We start from the raw sequence: 23,357 nt of genomic DNA on the forward strand, positions 1-23,357 counted from the left end.
GGTATAAAGGAGCACAGGAGCATGTGGCCTTCAGTGTGCTGGCTGAGCCTGCGTTACTACCAAGCCTCCTCCAGGGTAGGTACCTGGACGTGGGGCCTGTAAACTTGGATGGGAAAAAAATTTCAACTCTGTTCTCTAACCTCTAAGGAAAACTTAGCATCTTTCTCTAATAGTATTGTGGCAAACAAACCATAGCAACATTACTACCAGGTGACTTTATTCCTGGTAGGAATCACAGGTTTTTCCATCCACATTCCAGCTGTTATGGGTATCTCTACATATTGATTACATTTACCACCATGTCAAGATGCTGGTAGCTATTTCATCTGCTGCCAGATCTTGCTACTTGTTGTGTGGATAAAGAAGCATGTATATTTCTGTATCACAGGTTTAACAAAACATTTTGATAACTATACTTTGGTACTACTGATTTCTGTTATGATTCTTACCTATTTTAGTTTGGACATTTAAAAATGTTATTCTGAGAAGACAGCAATAGGCATTCCTGGACTCAGAGGGGTCCATGGCACAAAAACAGTGACCGAGCTGGACTATTGGCCGGAGGGGCATTTCTTGTTACTTCTCGAAATCAGAGGCTACTGCAAGGGCTGGATGGCAGGGCAGACCGCCTTTGCCCACATCCCCTCTGAGACTTAGCAGCATGGGTTGTTGGGCAAGAAATCACACCTCATCATGTGAGGGTTACAGGAGAGAATGCTGGGTATAATACCCCAGCACGTGCAGTGGGCCTAATCACAGCCAGCTCCTGGCAGAGACCAGGATGATAGTGGCTTCCTTCAGCCCTGTCTTCTGAGAGGCTGAGAGGAACTGAACAGCCTCCTGGCTGTGGCAGTGGCTTCCTTCCCCATCAGTCACGTGGGGCTTGTCCTGTCCCCGGAGCCTTGGGTCACATGGCTCATTGTGCCTGGCCTGCCAGGAGACAGGAGCAGAGCGCCAGCATGGACTCCGGAGTCAGCGTGCTGAGGATCCTCTTCCTCCTGGGTAAGTGTCGACTGTGGGGATCTCTGGTCTGGGGGAGCCTCAGTGGGCAGGAAACTGGGGGAGCCTTAGCCCACTAGGGCTTGATCCCTAAAGCATAACTCTGTCCCTTTACGCAGATGGCTTCTCTCACTTTGACCTAGTAGTGAGCAATGCTCTTGTTTATCTCACTGCCACTGCAACTTAGAAAGGCTTCTGGGCTAAATGAGAATAGGAACTGTCATAGCAGAAGGAGCTTCAGGCTTGGTATCTACAAAAATATGGGTGTAAACATTGGCTTCATTGCTAATAAACTAGAATAAGCCTCTGAAACTCTCTGAGTATAACTTTCCGAACTAACGAGATGGGAGATAATCATGTTTACTTTTTGTGATTGTGAGAGAATTAAGTTAAATTTAATTAAGTCAAATCAAAATACTGACTTAGAGTGAGAACACGTAGGTATGTAGATGCTGCCATATAGTTAACGGTGAATCGGGATTCTCATACAGTGAAGCAGACTCTGCTATTCAGAGGTATCTTATTTTTAAAAATTATCGTTAATGCATTCACTGAAAGAAGGAAGAAAGGAGAGAGGCAAAGACTAATAAAAAAGTAGGGCCAAATGAAGAGGGAGAAATATAAAGTCAGAGAAGCAGACAGAGAGGAGGAAACTCAGATGCATACACACACACACACACACACACACACACACACACACACGCACACACACACAGACATACAGAGATGGTTAGAAATATGCATGCACGGAGACATACAGAGATGGAGAGAGATGTGTGGCTTTACAAAGTTTCCTCTGTCATCAACTGTTGTTTCCTAAATAGGCAGCATATGTCCCTCATATATACAAAGACATTCTTTCCCAGAACCTGCACTGTGCCAAGACTCAGTGGTAAGCAGTCTGTCTCCAGATAAAATCTTGTGTCTCCAGAACAATAGGTTGTATCCTGAATGTGGGGAAAGTTGGTCTTGTGGGCGGGTTTCCATCTGAAGTCTGCATGAGCTTTGCAGACTTTGGCCTTCAGAAGTTAGCATGTCGGACAGACAGAGAGCCACAACATCCATCAGTTTACACGTGGAAATGGGCCCTTGGCAGTGACGGTGAGGAGATGGCAGGAACAGGCAAGCAGCAATTAAGAGTGTGCACGGTGGTTAGATGCAGTGTGCCTGACCGGAGGTGTGGTGGAAGGTAAGGAAGTTGTAACCCTTGTTTCTCCTTTTGACCTATCTAGATGAACAAACCAGCCTGTCCTGGCAGAAAAAAAGGAAGCTAAATTTAAGAAATCCAATGAAAAATGTACAACTTATATAAACAGGCAATTCATTGAGGAATTATTGACAAAAAAACCCTTTAAAATGTCCAGTCTCACACATAATAAAAGAACTAACAACACCTCGCAATTTTTAGTGTGTCTAATGTGCTGGGTGCTAAACTTGTCACATGAGCTCATTTGACCCCCAGAGCAACTCTGTATAATAGATCCACAATTACCTGTGTTTTATGGATAAAGTTTTAATCACGGGGCCAAGGCATCACAGCTCATGTATGCTTTCATATACTATCGGTAGAGGCACACAGCGGTTAGGAGGGATATTCAGTGCTAGACTCCCTGAGTGTTCATCCCAGTTCTGTTGTTTACCAGCCTGGACAACTTGGACAAATAATTCATCCTCTCCATGCTCAGTTTTCTCGTCCATAAGTTGGGGACACCGCGTAGGACTATTGGGAGAATGAAATCTGTTACCACATTTAAAACACTTAGCACAGGATCTGACGCATGGTGAGCACTCACTGTTGGATGTGAGGGGACTCATTTATTCAATCTCTTCAGAGGGCAATTTGGTAAAATCTGGGTGTCATTGTAAGCAAAATGTAAGATGTTCATAACCCTTCACCCAGAAATTCCATCCTCACGAATATAGCCTAATGAAATAATAGGGTAAAAGCCCGGCCAAAATATGTCACAGGATATTATTCAACACTGCTGAAACCATAGTGAAAACCAGAAACAAGTGACTATCAGTAGGAATTTGACTAAATTAATTATGCTTTAATGTATCATTAAACGCATGAAAGACACGAACTGACGTGGACAAAGCAGAAGTGATGAAGTGATCACTACAAGTTCCATAGTAATCTGTAGTCATATTTTGCATGTGCAATATGCAAAATATGACTTTGGATACTTACATATCCAAAGACTGACTGGAAAGAAATACAGCAAATGGTTTTTAGTATCCTTTATTCTTCTTAGGAAAAAGAATTATAGGGCATATTAGTTTCTCTGTATTGGCATTTTTCATAATGATTATGTATGTTCTTAATTCCAGTAAGTAAATGTTTGTGAACAAAACGCAAACATGACAGCCTGTTGATAGCAAATGAAGAAAACGCTGGGCTTTCCCTTTATTGACTGGAGAAAAGGACCTAGAGGACTAGTTAGTGCCCTCTACCAGCAGACGGACGCCCGTGAGGTCGGGTGACCAGGCCAGTTACCCAGGGTGTAAGAGAACTGTTCCCCAGGGGGCTTGGGGGGTATGGGGGCACTATTTTTCCAGTCCCTCCGTGACATCCAGGTTCCCAAGTATGACCAGGGGACCCTGGGATGAGAAGCCAGGTCACTCTTTCCCATACAGAGTTGGTAGAAAGTTTTTAAAGAAATAGTTTTTGAATATTCTTTAAATATTTTCAAACACTGAGATTCATGGAACAGACATTTATGGAGCCAACATCCTGAATTATCAAATGTTAACTTTCTCTCTAGATATGTATTTAAAGGTAGGTAGCTAAATCAATGTATCCATCAGAGAAGCAGAACATGAGAAGTGGAGTCTGGCCCTCTTCTTCCTCGTGTTTTCCTCCCTCCCCATAGGCAGCGGCACCCCAGGCTTGGCTGTGCTTCCGTCCTGGGTTGCTCTGCAGCTGTTAACAACTTTGGAGGAATCCACCATAGCATAGTTAACACGCCGCATTATCTACCCATTCTGATAATATGAGTCAAATGCATTCATCTCAACTACTCTACAAGCTTCTGCAGAAACACTTTGATATATCTGTTTATTCATCCATTTCTGTACTTTCAGAATTTAGGTTGTCTCTAACTTCCAGCCTGACAGCGGATGCTTAGATGAGCCCTCTCGCCCTACCTCCTGAAACCCGCCTGCTGCTGTTTTTCTAGAAGACATTCCTGGAAGGGGAAATGTTGCGTAAATTCTCCTTTTATTGGCTATTACCAAACTGCTCTTCACCGGGGGTTATGGGCATATCTATTTCCTTACATACTCAGCAATACTTGAAACTGCCTGATTTTTCAATGCTTGACAATTAGAAGGGTATAAAATTTTATCTTGAAGTTTTTATTTTAGTTTGTGTGTTCCCAATTACTACTGAGAATAACTACTTTCTCTACATTATCAGACAGCCCATTCTTCTTTTCTGTAGTTTTCTTATTTTATATACCTTTCTCCCAAGTTATATTTGATTATTGGTCTTTTATGTAGTATTCTGGATATTAATTATTTGTACATTTCATGTGTTGCAAGTATCTTCTCTCAGTATGTTGCTTATCTTTTATCTTTGTGGCATCCTTTGCTGTGAGAAGTCTTTCAACGCGATGTAATCAAATGTATTGGTCTTTCCCTTTTTGTGTGTTTGGTTTTTCTGTCTTAAGAAACATTTAAAAAATTATTTTTACTTTAAAGTGGTTGCATTTTTTATGATTGGGTCTTCAATTTATTTTGAATTATTTTTATTTGTGGCCTAAAGAAAGTATCTAATTTTAATGTTTTCTGCATGGGACATCAGTTGTTGCAATATCATCTATGTAATAATCTTTCCTTTCTTTGCTTTGCAATGATTCTATATTGGATGCATATTCTATGTCTATTCTGTACCCATTTAATATGTCAGAACCATTAATGGGCTTCATCTTCTGTGTCACTTTTTGCATCTGTCTGTCTTTGAATCCACGCCACACTGTTTTATTTGCTAAGGCTGAATAATCTTGATAGCTTGCAGGTGAGATATCTACTGCTTGTCATTGTTGCTAGAATCATTGTGGCCCTTAATTCACTTCCTCTTACATGTAACTCTCCTTCCTGGAAAGTGCGATAAAATTTCGCTTCCTGAGAGCTGACCCTGGGCTGGGCTGTTCTCAGCACTCCCACGTGGACCCTGTTGCTTTCTCAGCCCCAAAGGCAGATACTTTTATTGTAGTCATGCCTGCGTTTGCAGACAAGGAAACTGAGGCACAGAGAGATTAAAGTAGCAGGTGAGTGGCCCAGCAAAGATTCAAACAGGCATTTTGGTGCCCAAAAGCTGAATTTTTAGCTCTAAAGCCAATTGCCTCTTAGTCAAGAATACAAAGGACATTGTGAAAAAACTGAAGTGAATGTTTAACTTTTTTAAAACAATTTTTATTTAAAAAGAATTCAAACTTTCAAGAAAAGTAAACTATAAGAATAGTACAAAGAACACCCATATGACTGCCTATTTTAAATAATTTATCTTATTTGCTAGATCAGATATTGCCTCTTTCTCGTTATCTCTCTCTCTCTCTCTCTACACACACACACACACACACACACACACACACACACACACACACACACAATTTATTTCCTGAAACAATTGAGGGTAAATTGCGTATACCATGGGGTTTCTTTTAACCCTTAAATACATCAATGTTTCTTTCTTTTTTTTTTTTTTGAGACAGAGTTTCGCTCTTGTTGCCCAGGCAGGAGTACAATGGTGCGATCTTGGCTCACCTGCAACCTCCACCTCCTCGGTTCAGGCGATTTTCCTGCCTCAGCCTCCTGAGTAGCTGGGATTACAGGGATGCGCCCCCATGCCCAGCTAATTTTGTATTTTTAATAGAGACGAGGTTTCTCCATGTTGGTCAGGCTGGTCTCAAACTCCCGACCTCAAGTGATCTGCCCGCCTTGGCCTCCCAAAGTGCTGGGATTATAGGCGTGAGCCACTGAGCCCGGCTTTAGTGTTTATTTCTTAAGACTAGAGATACCGTCTTATATACCACAGTACAACCATCAACTTCAGGAAATTTAATGTTGACAAAATACTTTCATATAATCTATTTATCGTATTTTAATATTTTCAATGGACTCAATAATGTCCCCGACAGTCTTGGTTTTGCCTCCAGACCAGGACAGAATCTAGCACAGGTATGGCTTGGGGTGACCAACTGTGTCACATTAGCCTTCCTTAAAGTGGTACATCCCCCACCAGCCTTTGTTTGTCTTCCATGATAAAGATATTTCTGAAACATGTGGCTTTCCATCCTCACTTTTTTTCCCCACAGAACATTCCTCATCTTGGGGTTTGCATGATATTCCCTGGTGATTCGATTTATGTTATCCATTCCCTTCCAGAAGACTGCATGGCCAATGCTGCCGTTTTCAGGGGTCCACACTTGGTGCATAGGATGCCTGAGGAAGGCTGATACATTTTTGCCATAATGATTAAAAAAAATCTTATAACTAGGTTTTGAATTATGGTTCTCAAAATTCTAAATAAATTTTTTGCTGCTTAAATATCAACCGATCAATATTTTTAAATTTTGCTAAAACATTGATCTAAGACTAGCTATTGAAAATATCTGGTAAAATTTCTAGGCATTTTATTAGAGGTCTGCATCTTCCTTTTAAAAAAACCTGCCATAAAAATATTCCTATGAACTCTAATTCCATCCACAATGTAAGCCATCTATCTCCGTTTTAATTCTGTTGGAAAGCATGTGCTGAAATCCATGCATTATTATAATCATGATAATAAGAGAAATACAATATCACTTTAATTACATTCCAGGGCCTAAAACATTCTTCACTGAAGGAGCCAGAGTTATTGAAGAGAACAGAGTCTTTTTTTTCTCCCTTAATTTCTAATGAAAAGATGGCAGAGGCTGGGGTAAAGAGAATTAAATTCTTTTTTATCTTACAAGTCAAAGTCATCACTTTATTCCTCGGGTCTTAGTCCCTGAGATCTTTATAAAAATATTTCCTGACAGCTTTCCCCTGTTCCAAGTTCCTGCCAAGACCATGGTTCAGAATCACGTCGTGTGTGAATTTCAGTGAGGAAGACTCCTTGGTGTATTCGTTTTCTTTTGCTGCCTAACAAATCTCCACAAATGTAACAACAGAAAACAAATACCCCAGGGTCTCTTGAAAGTCAGCAGAAGGTAAAGGAAGAGGCTGAGAACTCAGGTGGCAAGAGACATTTCCTGATAGGGCAAGAATTCCCCTAATGACTTTTGCCCTTTTTCTAAATGAATAGCTTGCTTTTTTCTTTTACTGTTGAATTTTAAGAGTTCTTTATATACTCTAGATATGAGTCCTTTATCAAATATGTGACTTGCAAATATTTTCTTAGTCTGTAGGTTGTCTTTTAATTCTCTTAACAGGGTGTTTCATGGAACAAAAATGTTTAAGTTTAACTGCCTAATTAATCTGTGTTTTTCATGGATTGTGCTTTTGAGAGCATGTCTGAGAAGTTTGCACAAAACCCTATGTTCCCAAGATTTTCTCCTAAAATTTACATAGTTTTATGTTTTATATTGAAATCTATGATTCATTTTGAGTTATTTTTTGGATAAAGTATGAATTTAATAGAGGTAATTTTTTTTAACCTATGGATATCTAATTGCTCCAGCACCGTCATTTGAAGAAATGATCCTTCCTATACTGAACACATTTTGCTCCCTTGTCAAAAATCAGTGAGTACTACGCCGGTGGGGCTAACTTCGGGTTCTCCTTTCTTTTCCCATTGATGTGTCTGTCCCTCTGCCAATCCCACACAGTCTTGATTTATATAAATATATAAAGTCTCAAGGCAGTAGAGTGATTCCTTCTATTTTATTCTTTGTTTAAAAAAAAAATTAGAAATTGCCTTTCCTTTACCTTTCCATGTAAATTTTAAAATACTCTTTTGCACATCTACAAAAAACAGTCTTGATGGGCTTTTGACAGGAATTACACTAAACTTATAAATCAATTTGGGGAGATTTGACATCTTTATCATGTTGTTTTTTTCCATAAACTCGGTATGTGTCTCCATTTATTAAGATCCTTTTTAATTTTTTTCTCAGTGTTGTGCTATTAGACTTACACCTACATAATTTTTAAGTGATTGTAAGTTGTGTTGTATTTAAAGTATTTCTTTTCTTTTTTTTAACCGATTTTTAATTGCATTTTAGGTTTTGGGGTACATGTGAAGAACATGTAAGATTGTTGCATAGGAACACACATGGCGGCATGGTTTGCTGCCTTCCTCCCCATCACCTGTATCTGGCATTTCTCTCCATGTTATCCCTCCCCAACTCCCCACCCCCCGCTGTCCCTCCCCTAGTTCCCCACACAGACCCCAGTGTGTGATGCTCCCCTCCCTGTGTCCATGTGTTCTCATTGTTCAACACCCACCTATGAGTGAGAACATGCAGTGTTTGATTTTCTGTTCTTGTGTCAGTTTGCTGAGAATGATGGTTTCCAGGTTCATCCATGTCCCTACAAAGGACATGAGCTCATCATTTTTTATGGCTCCATACTATTCCATGGTGTATATGTGCCACATTTTCCTGTCCAGTCTATCATTGACGGGCATTTGTGTTGGTTCCAAGTCTTTGCTATTGTAGACAGTGCCACAGTGAACATTTGTGTGCATATGTCCTTATAAGAGAACGATTTATAATCCTTCGGCTATATACCCAGTAATGGGATTGCTGGGTCAAATGGAATTCCTATTTCTACGTCCTTGAGAAATCACCACACTGTCTTCCACAATGGTTGAACTAATTTACACTCCCACCAATAGTATAAAAGTGCTCCTATTTCTCCACATCCTCTCCAGCATCTGTTGTCTCCAGATTTTTAAATGATTGCCATTCTAACTGGCCTGAGATGTTATCTCAATGTAGTTTTGATTTGCATTTCTCTAATGACCAGTGATGACAAGCATTTTTCATATGTTTGTTGGCCTCATATATGTCTTCTTTTGTAAAGTGTCTGTTCATATCCTTTGCCCACTTTTGAATGGGCTTATTTGTTTTTTTCTTGTAAATCTGTTTTAGTTCTTTGTCGATTCTGGATATTAGCCCTTTGTCAGATGGGTAGATTGCAAAAATGTTTTCCCATTCTGTTGGTTGCCAATTAACTCTAATGACTGTTTCTTTTGCTGTGCAGAAGCCGTGGAGTTTGATTATGTCCCATTTGTCTATTTTGGCTTTTGTTGCCAATGCTTTTGGTGTTTTAGCCATGAAGTCCTTGCCTATGCCTATGTTCTGGATGATTTTGCCTAGATTTTCTTCTAGGGTTTTTACGGTGTTAGGTCTTATGTTTAAGTCTTTAATCCATCTGGAGTTAATTTTAGTGTAAGGTGTCAGGAAGTGGTCCAGTTTCTGCTTTCTGCACATGGCTAGCCAGTTTTCCCAATACCTTATAAGGGACTCCTTTCCCCATTGCTTGTTTTTGTCAGGTTTGTCAAAGATAAGATGGTTGTAGATGTGTGGCATTGCCTCTGAGGCCTCTGTTCTGTTCCACTGGTCTATATCTCTGTTTTGGTTCCAGTACTATGCTGTTTTGATTACTGTGGCCTTGTAATATAGTTTGAAGTCTGGTAGTGTGATGGCTCCCAATTTGTTCTTTTTGCTTAGAATTGACTTGGCTATGTGGGCTGTCTTTTGGTTCCATATGAAGTTTAAGGTGGTTTTGTCCAGTTCTGTGAAGGTCATTGGTAGCTTGATGGGGATAGTGTTGAATCTGTAAATTACTTTGGGCAGTATGGCCATTTTCACAATATTGATTCTTCCGAACCATGAACATGGAATGTTTCTCCATATGTTTGTGTCCTCTCTTATTTCGTTGAGCAGTGGTTTGTAGTTCTCCTTGAAGAGGTCCTTTACATCCTTTGTTAGTTGTATTCCTAGGTATTTTATTCTCTTTGTAGCAATTGTGAATGGCAGTTAGTTCTTGATTTGCTTCTCTTTAAGTCTGTTATTGGTGTATAGGAATGCTTCTGGTGTTTGCACATTAATTTTGTATCCTGAGACTTTGTTGAAGTTGCTTATCAGTTTCAGGAGATTTTGGGCTGAGACAATGGAGTCTTCTAAATATACAATCATGTCATCTGCAAATAGAGACAATTTGAATTCTTCCTTTCCTAATTGGATACCCTTTATTTCTTTTTCTTGTCTGATTGCTCTGGCTAGAACTTCCAATACTATATTGAATAGAAGTGGTGAGAGAGGGCATTCTTGTCTAGTACCAGATTTCAAAGGGAATGCTTCCAGTTTTTGCCAATTCAGTATGATATTGGCTGTGGGGTTTGTCATAAATAGCTTTTATTATTTTTAGATACATTCCATCAATACCTAGTTTATTGAGAGTTTTCAGCATAAAGGGCTGTTGAATTTTGTCAAAGGCCTTCTCTGCATCTATTGAGATAATCACATGGTTTTTGTCTTCCGTTCTGTTTATGTGGTGAATTACATTTATCATTTAAAGTATTTCTTTCTGTGTATAATTGTCAGCATATGGAAACACTATTGATTTGCATATGTTAATCTTATTATATTCCACCACCTTGCTGAACTCACATATTCTGAAGATACTTATTTTTTAGATCCCTTGAGATTTTCTATGTTGACAGTCATGTTCTCTGCAAATAGGGTTGGCCTTCTCTCTTCCTTCCTGAATGGTATGCCTGTATTTCCTCTCCTTGCCTTGCTGTGTTGACAAGAACGTTAGTACTATGTTGAACAGGTGTGTTGATGGCAGATGTCCTTGCTTTGTTCCTGATCTTAGTAGAAAATATTTTATTTATCACTGTGACATTTGATTTTAGCTGTTGGTGCTTTTGTAGATATTCTTTGTGAAGTTCAGGACGTTTTCACAATTGCTCATGGAAGCATTTTTATGGTTACTTTGACATCTCTATCAAATGACTCTAACTCTGTCATGTAGGTGATTGCATCTGTTGTTTTTTTTTTTTCCTCATTCAAATAGAGATTGTCTTGGTTCTTGCTATGACAAATGATCTTCCATTGAAACCTGAACATTTTGGGTTTGATGTTATGAAACTCTGAATCTTACTGAAATCTTCAATTTTAACAGGCCTCCTCAGATATCATTCTGTCAGGAGAAAAGGGACATTTCCTCATGATTGCTGGATGGGTGGAGCTTGACATCCTCTTTGGCCTCCACTGGCACCTGGTGGGAGAAGGGCTTCATGTTACTGCGGGGTGGGGTGCAGGCTCCCCTTTTGGCCCTCACCTATAGCGCCCTGCTGGGAGTGCCCAAGCTCATCAGTGCTCTCCATGTGTCCCCTGCTGACACTGTGGGGTGGGGCAACCTTGTGGCTGCTGGGCAGTGGAGGGCATCCAGACCTTTTCCTAGCAGGAAGGGTGAGAAGAACCTTGTCACTGCCAGGAGGGGGTAGAAGTGCAGGATCTGACACGCCCTCCACTGATACCCCTGGGGGTGGGGACGTTTTTACTTGTTGGGCATAAAGGTCTCTCTTCCCCTTGTAGCTCTCTGATACCATCCTTGTTGGAGAATGGGGGCTCCTTGTAACTAACTGGTGAGGATGGAAGTCCAGGTCTTCACTCGGCCTCTGTTGGTGAGGGTGGGGGTCGGGGTGGGGCATCGTTTTTTCTGTGCTGTTTGACTGCTGTGGAGTGGTGATTGCCTAAAAGTCTTGTCTTCCTAGGATGCACCTTTCCCAGTCTTTGGTTCAAGGGAACTGGCTTTTTTTGGGGCTTCCGTGTCTGTGCCCATTGGCGTTATAGGGTTGCCAGCTTTCCAGTTCCCATTTGGGACATCTGAGGCAAAAAGAAAACTTGGAAATTCACTGCCCTGTTATTCTTGGGCTCCGAAGGTCCCTATCCAGTCTGCCTTCTTCTCTTCATTTTTTGGGGGTCTTCTTATATTTACTATTTAGGGGTTTTAGCTGTACTTAGTGAGAGAAATAGGGAAAAGTAAACCTATTTCATCTTTTCAGAAATGTAAGTCTGAAATATGTTCTAAGTGCCTGGGGAATGGCTGATTTGAAGTAATGCTCTTTGTGGGGGGGAGACCTGGGCTGGCAAACCTCCTTCAGACACACAACCCTGATCCTAGAGGCCCCTGGAAGGGGTCTGCTTTATGGGGTGAAGGAAGGAGTGGGCATGGGGGCAAGGTGCCTGCTTGGGAGCCCCCTCCTCAATCCCTGATGTGAGTTACAGCTGGGCAGCTGCAAGACCCAGCCCACCAGGCCAACACACACTCAGCAGGCCTTTTCTCTAGCTCCCAAATTAAGCCATCTCCACTTCCTCTTTAAAGTCACTGTAAGCATTGTTGTTGCACCCAGACCCTCATTTATCCACCACAATTGCTTGTACTGCTCCTTTTATTACATTTGATTCCATGAATAACTGGCTAATGGTTCTTAGTGAGATGGACTGGGATTACTCTCCCCTGATTGTCAGAGCGAAGCAGTTGGTCAGCCAGGGAACTCCCGCCTGGACCTGGCTGCAGCCAGCTCAGTGTCCTGCTCACACCTTTGCAGACTCTCTGGCCATGTCATCAAGTCGCTCTTCAGGGCAAGAGGTGAAGGACCTGGAGCTGGACCCATAGGCTGTCTTAGAGTACTGGGACGCACAGACACCAGAGCTTTCTCTGATTAAGCAAATATTGATTTTCACCAGAGTCTACTGGGACATAAAGATAAGTAAGTCAGGCTCCGACCTGAGGAGTTGACCATGGGGGACAGTTGCAATGCAGTGTGTTAAATACTGAGATGAAGAAAGTGCAGAAGAAAAAGGAGATGTGTTTGAACCAAACTAGCCTATCCAGGAAGGCTTCCTGGAGGAGGAGTCTTATTGAATGCAAATTGCTTACATCTCTGCCTGGGTGAAATCCTTCAGCAGCTTCCCATTGCTGATAGCACATGCTCAAGTGTTTACTATGTCACTGGCCTCCCAGACCTGTCATGAGCTGTCCCCTGTTGTTCCTGCTCTCTGGTCTCAGGGAACATCCATCAGGTTACTGTCCAACCTTCTCTTGTGTCGTCTCTTCTGCATGGGATGATGCTGTTCCCCTCCAGGGCCATAGAGATATTCCCACCCTACTCTGTACTGTCACCCCCTTCAGGGCAGAGATCTGGTCTTGCTGGGCCAACACCCTAGAACCTGCTCAGTAATTAGCACTTGTCTGAGTCAATTACTGCCCTAGGCGGACCAGCAGCCTTGAGAGCCAGCCTGCAGGAATGGGGCAGGAGGCGTGGCATTCTAAGAAGAGAGGTCAGCCTCTGCTGAGGCCCCGGGCTGGGGCAGCGTAAACTGCAGGGGCTGTGCAAGAGGGGAGCACAAGATGGGACATGGGACAGCAAAAGAGGAAGGCTTGATGAGCCCTGGGAGGATAGTGGGTCTCATTCTGCAGGATTTTAAACAGCCTTAGAGGAACAGGGCCCAGCTACAGTGCCCCAGATGGGATGGAGGCAGGGAGACTTACTAGGAGAAGGCAAATGAATAGTCCAGGAGAGAGTAGGCAGCTGGATTTGTCCCAGGCCACACCAGCAGGGTCATGCTGGCTTCTGAGGCCCCAGGCCACCCACCTCTCACAGCTACTTCCCGGGGGGAAGCAGTGTGTGGCCTGAAGTCAAGGTGTGTGGCTGAGTAAACTGGTGTTCATCCCAGATTCTGGCCAGCCCACACTTAGTCATGTGTAGCCCCACTGGCAGACAGTGTTGGAGCGGCCAGGCCGGGGCTGTGTGGCAACAGCCCTGAGTAGCTGAGCAGACCCCAGCAGGGCTCCCTGAGCTGACCTAAAGCTCTAAAGAACAGAGCTCTCAAGCTGCAGATGAGCCCCGATTGCTGAGTCACATGTGACACATTAAGACACTTTGGTCAATTTGTAATAGCTGTTCACCCTCCATGCTGCTGTGAGACTCTTCCTTGGAGCCAGCGTCAGGCATGTGAGCCTGAAAAGGTCACACCACTTCCTGGGGCTTTCCTCTGAAAAACAGGCCACTGTCCCCAAGAGAGGCCCTTGTCCTGACACTGGCTCTAGGACTCCACATACACATGTATATGCAAATGCAAAGACTTGTTTCTTTTTCATCTTGTCAGGAAATGTTTTGAGAGTTCAGCAACCAGGTTATCACTCAGACAAAGAGACAGGGAAGTGTGTGTGCAAGAGCTCTGTGCAGCTGAAAGTGAGGGCCCGAGTCAGGGAAACCACAGCCTGTGGCTGCTCTGGGAACTAGAGAGGGAGGGAGGAAACACTTTCATTTCAATTCCTCAAAGACCAGATTCTCAGATAACTGCACTTCCTCCCTCCACTTGGTGGTCTCCTTTGGGGACTGAGCATTGCCCAGAACTCCAGGAGGAAAGCCAGGGCTTGTAAGGGAACTCGCTGGTGAGGCTGACAGCTCAGGCCCCATCCCTGGTCCTGGAGGGTCTGCGGTTCTAGGTGGCCCAGGCCAGGCCTGGCTTCCTTCTACTCTACCCATCCGCCCCTGCTGCCCCTGGGGGCAGGCAGCAGGGCTGCACCTCTTCCTCTGGAAGGGCTCCCTGAGGAGTGGACTGCGGGGTGCTGGGGTCGGGGGGATGGGCTGGACCACTCATAGGACCTGATTGATAACTTAAATATTTAGACGTGTGGCATGCTCTAGGCTCTGCAAATGTCAGGAATTGCCTTACAAAGCTAATTAGAGTGGAGACGCCTAGCACAGACACTGGTGCCCCGCAGGGCTCAGGAATGGCCTGTCCTGGTAAGGGGGTGCCGGTGGCTCTGTGTGGCCTTTCTGGGTTTGCTAAGCAGCTCTGGTGTAGGCTGTGTGCTGCCATTTCCGCTGCAGCATCATGGCCCCTTCCCTGTGGTCCAGGACAGCTGTCATCCCACTGCCCTGCTCCCTGGACACGTGCTCCTCTTAGTCAGGTCCCTCAGGACTCTGGAGCAATGCTTCCCAGAGGCTGAAGAGCACAGTATGAATATTGCATGAATAATGATAACCCCACCACTTAGCAGTTATGCAACGCTTTCCTCTTCCACAATACTTTAGCATCATTAATTAGTTATTCTGCACTGCTTCCAGCCTCCCCTGCTCTCCTGCAAGGCATGCCCTGAGAGTTGCTCCTGCACACAGGCCCATCCCGGCCTGAAGCACCAACATTAAGTGTCCGGGCCCTTCTTCACTGGGATTGTGCAGGCTTTGGGAGGCCTTGGCTTGGCCACTTCTCGAAACAGCAGAGACTTGTGCCCTTGCTGGGGAGCACCACCTTCTTTCTGACCTAAGCACACCTATTCAGAGCACCTCCCATATGCTCAGCTCCCCACTTCACCCACGGCCCCTAGGAAAGTGGCCGACGCCCATCTCAGGTGGTGGTGTGCTTGCTTGTGGAAGGGCAGCTGCCGCCTGCCTGTCACTCTGTGCACACACTTTTTCCGGGAACTTGCTCGGACATGCTCTGTGTGCAGTGGGGCCACTGAGCTGGCAGCCATGTCATGTCTGATCCAAGGCCACTGGCTGAGCCCTGGGTGTCAGAATGGAGCTCAGATCTCCTGGTTCCAAATATCTTCCCCTCCCACCCACCATGGGATCATGGTGAGGTTTCAGACCCCCACAGAGAGGCTGGAAGGTGGGCAAGCCCTTTCCCCAGTGACGAGGATCGGCCGGGTGTCCGGCTGTGGGGCCTCTGGTCTGGCCCTCCCTGGACATCACTGTCTACCCAACCATGACAGCCTCAAGCTCCTCCTTGTTCCAGAACCCCATGTCTCCTCCAGGGCTTCAGCAGCCACTTCCCAGGTGTGACTCAGTGCTCACATGTGTCACCATTCCCGGTCAGAATGGACTTGGGACACCCGGGGGGCCCTGCCTCCTCGGAGAAGTTGCTAGCCCTGGTTCAGGCTCAGGCCAGCTCCCTGCCTCCACCCCTCCATTAGCTTGAAAAGGTATTGATCAGTTTGGCTTCTTCGAGCTGAGTGTTTTAATCCCACTGTGTGAATCTTTAAGAATTAATTAGCAAAGATTGCTCAAGAAAAACAAAGTGGGCACCAGTTTTGATACCTCCTGGTCACCCACTGTTATTGTTTCCCTCTTAATTATGACGCTATTTCTGGAAGCTAGAGACGAGCTCCCCAGTGCATCTGAGCCTGGGGTGGTGTCTGCGTCTTCCCAGTGGCCCTCCGTGGCCTCCTGCTTCTAGTTCCTGCCCAGGATGGCATGGGGCAAGGAGAAAGGGCACAGAGGCATTGCAGCAGGCAAGATATGAGTGGCCAAGCCCTCCCCACCTCTGGAAGCAGCGTGGCCATGGGATTCTCCCCTCTGCTTGTCTGAAAACCTTATCCGTCCACAGTGCCAGTCACATCTTTAACTCTCCAGCCCTCTGTACCTTCTTGAATCACCTGGCCTCTGCTTGTACCTTGTCCTCTGTCCGGTCACATATCTTGTCTGGACATCTTCCATTCCAATCCCTGCCATCACCTCACTGAGACTTTATCAGCTCCAACTGGTCCTTTCGTCTTTCATTTAAATAATGATCTCTCCAGGGGAGCTTCTGTGATACCCCCAGGCTGGGTTAGGTGCCCGCCTTGGCCCTCCTGGCTGGCTAATCACTGTGTACTTTCATGCGTTAGCAGGGCCCACCCTGTGTGGAATTCCTTGCTCACTGCCTGTCTTCCGGAAGCCTTAGTGCCAGGAGCTCAGGGGTGCTGATCTGGGGTTGCCAAGCAGGTGGTCTGTTCTGACTCCATGAGTGTTGTCTTTGTGGGGATGGGAGATCCACGGAAATCAAGGAGCTGTCTAAAGGCTCCCAGAGCCCCCTGCCCTGCCACTGCTTTGCACTTTTTCCTGTGTGTCCCTTTTGCAGGGACCTGTGCAGCTCTGCCAGGTAGGTTTGGGTTCTGCCCCAGCCTAATTCTTTTCACAGAAAGCAAGGACCACAAACAGGCGCGGGATGGGGCAGAAGACATCCTGTTTAGAGTCCGGTCTGATGAGACCAGAGGGTGACTGAGAAAGAGAAATCTCAGGTGGTTCCTGAGCTTGGGATGAGGACTCTGAGGTTTCTGCAAGTCTTGATCTGGAAGACTTTAGATTCCAGCAGAAGCCAAGCGATGCTGGAGGTAGGAGGGCTGTGCAGCCAAGGCCCATGGGTCTATGCCCCTGCGTGCTGAGTGGGAGAGGGGTGCGGAGGTGCTGCTGCACTTGGGGTAGGTGCACTTCAGTTCCGCTTTCCAACAGCCCCACGAAGGAGAGCTTGAGAAGTGGACCCATTTTTGAGCCCTGAGGCAGCGACAGAGCCTGCGAGCACCACCCCTCCAAAGCCAGCTAAATTAGAAAAGTGTACCTTTTGTTCCACTCTGACCCCAGGGTCCTCTGACATTGCAGGGAGGCACAGGATAAACGGGCAGAAAGGCAGTTGTCTCTGGTGTCTTCTATGTCAGCATCCTGTATCCCCATTTTCAGATGACAAAAGTGAAGTCCAGGATCAGTCTACAGTGTAAAGCACAGCTGGGCTCTCTCCCTTGACTCTACACATCCGATCTCTTTTCTGAGTCTCTGGGTGCCACAGTGTGGGCTGGAAGATGGAGCCACCACAGTGGCAGCCTCTCGTGTATATGGTCTCAGCGCCACAGGGGCAAGGCTCTTGGCTGTGCTGTCTCTCTGTGCTTGAACTTGACTTGGCTCCTGAGCCCTGTACACTCAGGACTTACACTGGCTCTTATTTCTTCAAGCCACTTCTGGTTTAACACTCAGTTCAGACTTCTCCCATCCGCCCTTCCCGGCATCCTCCAGGAGAAGAGTCCAGCTTCCGAGGGCTCTCACGCATCACCTTGCTCTTGGGAGAAACAGTTCACCTTGGGTTGTTTGTGGCCTCCATGCCATAAAGCAAGCTGCAGACTGGCACCAACAGTGCAGGGGAGAGTTGTGATGCATGGAAGGGGTGATTCTGGACTGAGGAGAGCAAGGGGGACTTTCAAAGGAGTGGCTTTGATGGATAAGTAAGCACTTTCCACGGGGACGGGGACGAGGGAAAGGCATTGCAGCAAAGAGATTAGCAGCATGTGCAGAAGCCCTGAGGCGAGTGTGTTGCATGGCCAGAAGGGACTCGCAAGTCTCAGTCTGGCCTGTGTGGGGCTGTGCAGCATAGCTCCTCCCTCACAGCCAGCCTTCTCTGCTCCCATCTCCCGATCTCCCGTGATGCCCTCAGGACCCGTCACTGAGGTCATTAGGATTCTTCTGATTGCAGATGACAGTTACTGAGCTCAGATAAAAGTAAGAAAAAAGAAGGCATTTCCTTACTGAGGTGACTCAAAAGTCCAGGGAAAAGTGCCTCCGGCACAGCTGGATTCAGAGGCTTCAAAACTTCTTTAGGACTTGGTCTGGGCTCAGACTTCCTCGGCGGGGTCTTCAGTCTGCAGGCTCCCTGCAGTAGGCAAACTCAGGCCTCCCTGGGCCCCATAGCTCTCAGCTCCAGAAGACATTCTTGCTTCTCAGTTTCCTCCAAGGCCCTGAGTTGGGTCTCACTGGTCTGAATTGGATCATCTGCCCCTCCTGTCGCCCAGTCACAGTTGACCGGAAGAAGAAATATGCTAATTGGTCAGGCAGGGTTCACACATTTCCCAGGAGCCAGCCCTGTGGGAGTCGCGTGAGTGCCTCCTGGTGTGCTCAGCTCCCGACTTCACCCACGGCCCCTAGGAAAGTGACGGACATCTGCCTCCGGTGGTGGTGGTGTGCTTGCTTGTGGAAGGGTAGCTGCTGCCTGCACCTCACTCTGTGCACACCCTTTTTCCAGGGACTTGCCCAGCCATGTTCTGTGTGCAGTGGGGTTACTGAGCTGGGAGATGAGTGGTGTCTGGTCCAAGGCCACTGGCTGAGCAATGGGTAGCAGAATAGGGACTCAGATCTCCTGGTTCCAAATATCCTTCTCTCCCACCCACCCTGGGGTCAGAGTGAGATTTCAGATTCCCACAGAGAGGTTTGAAAGCAGAGGAAGCCCTTTCCCCAGTGAATAGGGTCAGCTGGGCATCTGGCTGTGGGCGTCTGGTTGCTCAGAGGAAAACCGAGGTGCTGGTCAGGGGAGGAAGGCAGGCCGTGCAGCAGCGTCCACCCTGCACCCTGTTCCTACTTCTTCCAGCTTGGGAGACGGCACTGAGCTTAGCCTGTGACACTCATCTTTTCTTCAGTGTAAATCTTGTCTCTTTGGTCACTCTGTGAGCTGCTTCATGGGGAGCTAGGGTCTCTGGTTGCTCTTTGATTTCTCCTAGGCACTGGGGCCCTCTGGAACACCCTACAGGCTCTCTATTTACATGTGTGAGCCCTGTTAGATTAAGGAAGTCTGTCCTAGACATTCAAAGCCACTTCCTCTAGCTGAGAATGTTGGAATTCATGAGATCTAAAGTTAGGAGCCATTCTGCAATATTTAAGTCCCAACATGACTATGGCCAGGCATCATTGACAAACACTTAAGGCAGCCTCTCCCTATTTTTAGTTCAAATACTTATAGAACAGCATCTAGTGCACACACACCTACGGGCCCACAACTGGAAATCTCACAGCCTGATTCTGCCCAAATAAGGGTGGCAAAGAGTGCCAGTCCCCCATCGAGGGTGGACCCAACAGGTGGACAGCTAAGAGAGGCCTGAATGCCAGGGATAGGCTCTCAGCAGGTCAGATTCCAAGTGAGACGGGGCAAGGCTAGGCCGTGCCTTCAGCTCTCTCCAAAATAGCTCATCTCAACTTGTGTAGAGCAGCCCTGCCATCTTCCTCCCCAAGAACCAGGGGGGCTGCCCTCTCATGTTTCTGGGGAGCCATCAGACAGAGGGCCATCTACTCTTGCAGGGGACTCCTTGCTGTTGGGAAAGTCACTTACAGAGCAATCTGTGTGCTGCAGGCCTGAGGTGGGAATGCTGGAGTGAGGAGGCTGGAGCCCACTATTTTGTCAGGGAGGCACAGGGTACCAGGTCCAAATGGGGCATCAGGGAGAAAGCAGAAACTCTAGAATCAAGAGCCCATAGGGTGCCTTTGTGCAAGGTAGAAAAAGCTCCTATGGCCAGGGGCTGATCTGACCACAGATGGAAGCTATGCAGGTAGAAGCTGTGGAAAGCCCCCACATCTCAGCAGGCCTTCTGGAGGCAGCCCTCTGCCCTCTGCCCTCCGCTCTAGGCAGCAGCAAGGGCTGTGTAATTCGTGGTAGCAGTCAGATGGAGTCAGATTTGGCCAGAACTGTGCCTACTACGACTTCAGCAAATCTATAGGTTAGAAGGGTGCCTGCCCCACACAGCCCCACCTCCCCTCCCTAGGACTCTCCTGTGGCTGCCAAGCTCACTGCTCCTTCCTGCATGAGATCCTGGAGAATTCCCACAGAGAAAGTGCAGTGCAGCTCCTGCTGGTCCTCACTGGCTTCCTCCTGGGGTCTCCCACAGATCTAAATGCAGCCGGGGCGCTCCGGAGACCTCCGGCTGTGATGTCTAAGCAGGCCTGCGAGGGCCAGCCGTCCTCCAGCTACTTCGCAGAGCCAGGGAACATCAGCCAGTCCTGGAGGCTTGCAGGGGGTCTATGGCCCAGGGGGGCCTCCCCAGCTCATGACCCCAGTAGGAGGCAGGGGCAGGGCCGGCCAGGCTGCTGTGCTGAGCACAGACCCTTACCCAAGGGCTTATGAGTGTGGAGTCAGAGCTCCAAGCACAGGAGGGCTGCATGGAGGGATTTCCCTCCCTGAGGAGGGGAAAGGCTGCCGCCGAGTGGCCATGGGGCTGGCTCGCAGTAAGGGCTGGGCCTTTGCCTGTTTAAGTGCACAGCTTGGTTCGCTGCCCACATTGGTCTCCCTGCAAGTGAGTGAGGCTGGTGGTGGAGTTGGAGTGGCGGTGGGAATTCACTCAGTCCTGACATCAGACCCGAGGGAGGAGAGCCTCTTTGGGGCCAGGGATTAGGGGAAGCCTCACAGCTTGGAGGGGACACAGGGTAGGAAATAGAGGATGGTGTCTAAGGAACTGGACTCCGTGAGGGGCTGAGCTGAGCCTCAGCCAGGGGTCCCAGCCACAGAGAGGGGCAGAAGGAGCCGAGGGTTCAGGACGACACATCCGGGGGGTGAAGTCAATGAGGAAGGATGCAGGCCAGCTTGGCAAGAATGGAGACTGTGATGCTGCTGGGGAGACCAAGGCCAGGGCTAGGGACTTTTGATGTTAGGACTTTCTCCTCTTCCTTTCTCTTCCCTTCCAGGGAAGGTCTGAGTGGCTCAGGCACAGCCTGAGTGTGTCTCTTGAGTGTCTCTGTGTGTACCTCTGTCTTTCTCACCCTTTCTAACCTGTGTCCTTCCTTCTTCTCTGCTCAGATTTCATCTCAGGCTAGCATGAAGTCTCCATGCTGATGCTGCAGGTGGGAGCAATGCCCACCAAGGGAAGACCAGAGGGGCAAGCAAGCAACATGCTAGTGTGGCAGCGGGAGGGCATGGGGTGAGGCTGGAGCTCAGGGACCAGGCCCCACCCACTGAGGCCCTTTCCTCCCCTGTCCGCCTGCCCTCTGCCCAGTAAAAGAGAGAGGTCAGAGATGTTGAGAAAGGGTCCCATCCCAGGAAAGCGTGAGGACGTAGCACACACAGCTCTGAGCTGGGGGCGTCAGTCCAGAAATATGCTGCCACCTACAGCCTTCCATCCAATGTGTGCCTTTGCCCCATGTCCAGAGCGATGCTCAGCCGAGCTGGAGCAGCAGGATTGATTTAGGGAAACAACGAAATAATGGAATGAAGCTGACTGGGGTTTCTGAGAGCAGACAAAATCAGGGCCATCTTGTGCATGGTGGTGTCTGTGTGTCTGTGTGTGTGAGTGGATGTGCTCACATAGGGCTTGTGATCTGTGGGAAAGAAAGAAGAGAAGTCATTGAATTTCTAAAAATATCTGTAATTAGAGCAAAGCTGGGAACTTTTGCTTTAGAACAAGCCTGGGGAAGCTTTACTAGTCTACAAAGTTAGGCTGCTAGAAAAATTCTGAAATCTAATGGGACAATCCCTCTCCTCACGAAACACACACAGAACAAAGCTGTCCCCTGCAGAGCTCCAACCTACTATGCCACTGTGGGCATCACTGAGGGTGGTCAGCAGGCAGGCTTGGGTGAACAATGTCTTTGCTGTGATGCCTCTTCCGTCATACCATCTGGTCTTTCCCACTGAAGTCACTTGCTTCCCTTTGTGAGAAACAGGAGTGGTGGGATTCTCACCTGCCTTCACCTGGAAGTGTGAACATGAGACTCAGGCTTGGATCTCACCGTCTGCCTGTCCCCAGCCCAAGCCCATGCAGCCCCGGGGCTTGACAGTTATGGTGGTATTGCATCTGTCAGTTCCTGGGATTCACATTTGCGTCTGCAGGCCTTCCTGGGCTCTCAGTGTAGACCTGTCACCTCTCACTTCTCTCGGCCCTTCTGCACATTCGCAAGGCCTCGACACCTCCTGTTTTTCATTTTTTAAATGGCAATAATAATCGCACTTATCTCACAGAGCTGTTGCTGTGAGTATTAAATATATTAATGCCAGCGTCACACCCAATGTCTGCCTCAAAGTAAGTGGCCAATGAATGGGCACTTTTCTCTTCAAGGCCCACACCTCTGGATTGCTCTCTAGGGCCCCATTTATGACCAGTGTCTCCTGTCTTAAGGTTTCAAGGTCTGGCTAGAAGAGTGAGGGACCCTTACAGCCTGCTCTTCCCTCACTCCCTCCCACACTTCCTTCCTTCCTTCCTTCCTTCTTCCTTCCTTCTTTCATTCCTTCCTTCCTCATCTATTAATGCCTCCTGTGGGCTGAGCACTGCGTTGAGAGCTGGATGCTGTACCATGCATCTCAGGCTGAGACCAGCCAGAAGACACACTGATGTGCTAATATCTCAGAAGCTTTCAGGATGGTGCCTGGCGCCCAGTAGTGCTATGTGAATGCGTTGCATATCGATATGGTCAGTTACGGCGGGCGAGCACCACAGCTGGGGAGCACACTGGAGTCAGCTCAGCCAGGCCTGGGAAGTCAGGGAGGAAGTAGCATGGAGCCAAGACCAGGTAAGGGAGGAGGGGAAGATGGGGCCATGCAGAGGGTGTGGCCCCGAGGCAGGAGATGCCCTGGCTGTGTGGGGAACGAGAAGCACCGAAGCCCTGCTGGATTAAGCGGGGCCGTGGGAGCCCCAGTGGAGCCTGTGGAGCAGGCTTGGGTCAGAGTGCTGGTCTTGGAAACTGTGCTGAACAGCTGACTGAACTGTATTCGGTGCAGATGCATTCCTGGTCTGGGTTTTGAGGGGGCTCTGATGTCTCAGCAAGGCTCCAGGATGCTCCATGGCAATTGGGAACCCACCTCTGTGCTTCTGGGAGGTACCTGGGGCAGGCTTTCCCAGGCCTGTGA

The 23,357-nt window shown here is 47.2% G+C and overlaps 1 protein-coding gene across 11 annotated transcripts in view; it reads left to right on the top strand.

Moving 5' to 3' along the window:
- The first annotated feature begins 919 nt into the window (after positions 1–919).
- The window catches only part of TMEM273 (transmembrane protein 273), a 50,553-nt gene continuing 28,115 nt past the window's right edge, over positions 920–23,357 (top strand). For 7 of the 11 annotated variants that reach the window (XM_074382123.1, XM_074382120.1, XM_074382124.1 and 4 more), the window contains exon 1: positions 920–23,326. In XM_074382123.1, coding sequence (XP_074238224.1) covers positions 23,263–23,326 — 64 coding nt within the window. In that variant the 5' untranslated portion in view covers positions 920–23,262. The remainder of the gene's footprint in view (positions 23,327–23,357) is intronic. The other 4 variants (XM_074382121.1, XM_003929979.4, XM_039478456.2 and 1 more) reach the window with 2 other exon arrangements.

Source organism: Saimiri boliviensis, chromosome 12 (assembly GCF_048565385.1).
Source record: "Saimiri boliviensis isolate mSaiBol1 chromosome 12, mSaiBol1.pri, whole genome shotgun sequence".
Lineage (NCBI taxonomy): Eukaryota > Metazoa > Chordata > Mammalia > Primates > Cebidae > Saimiri > Saimiri boliviensis.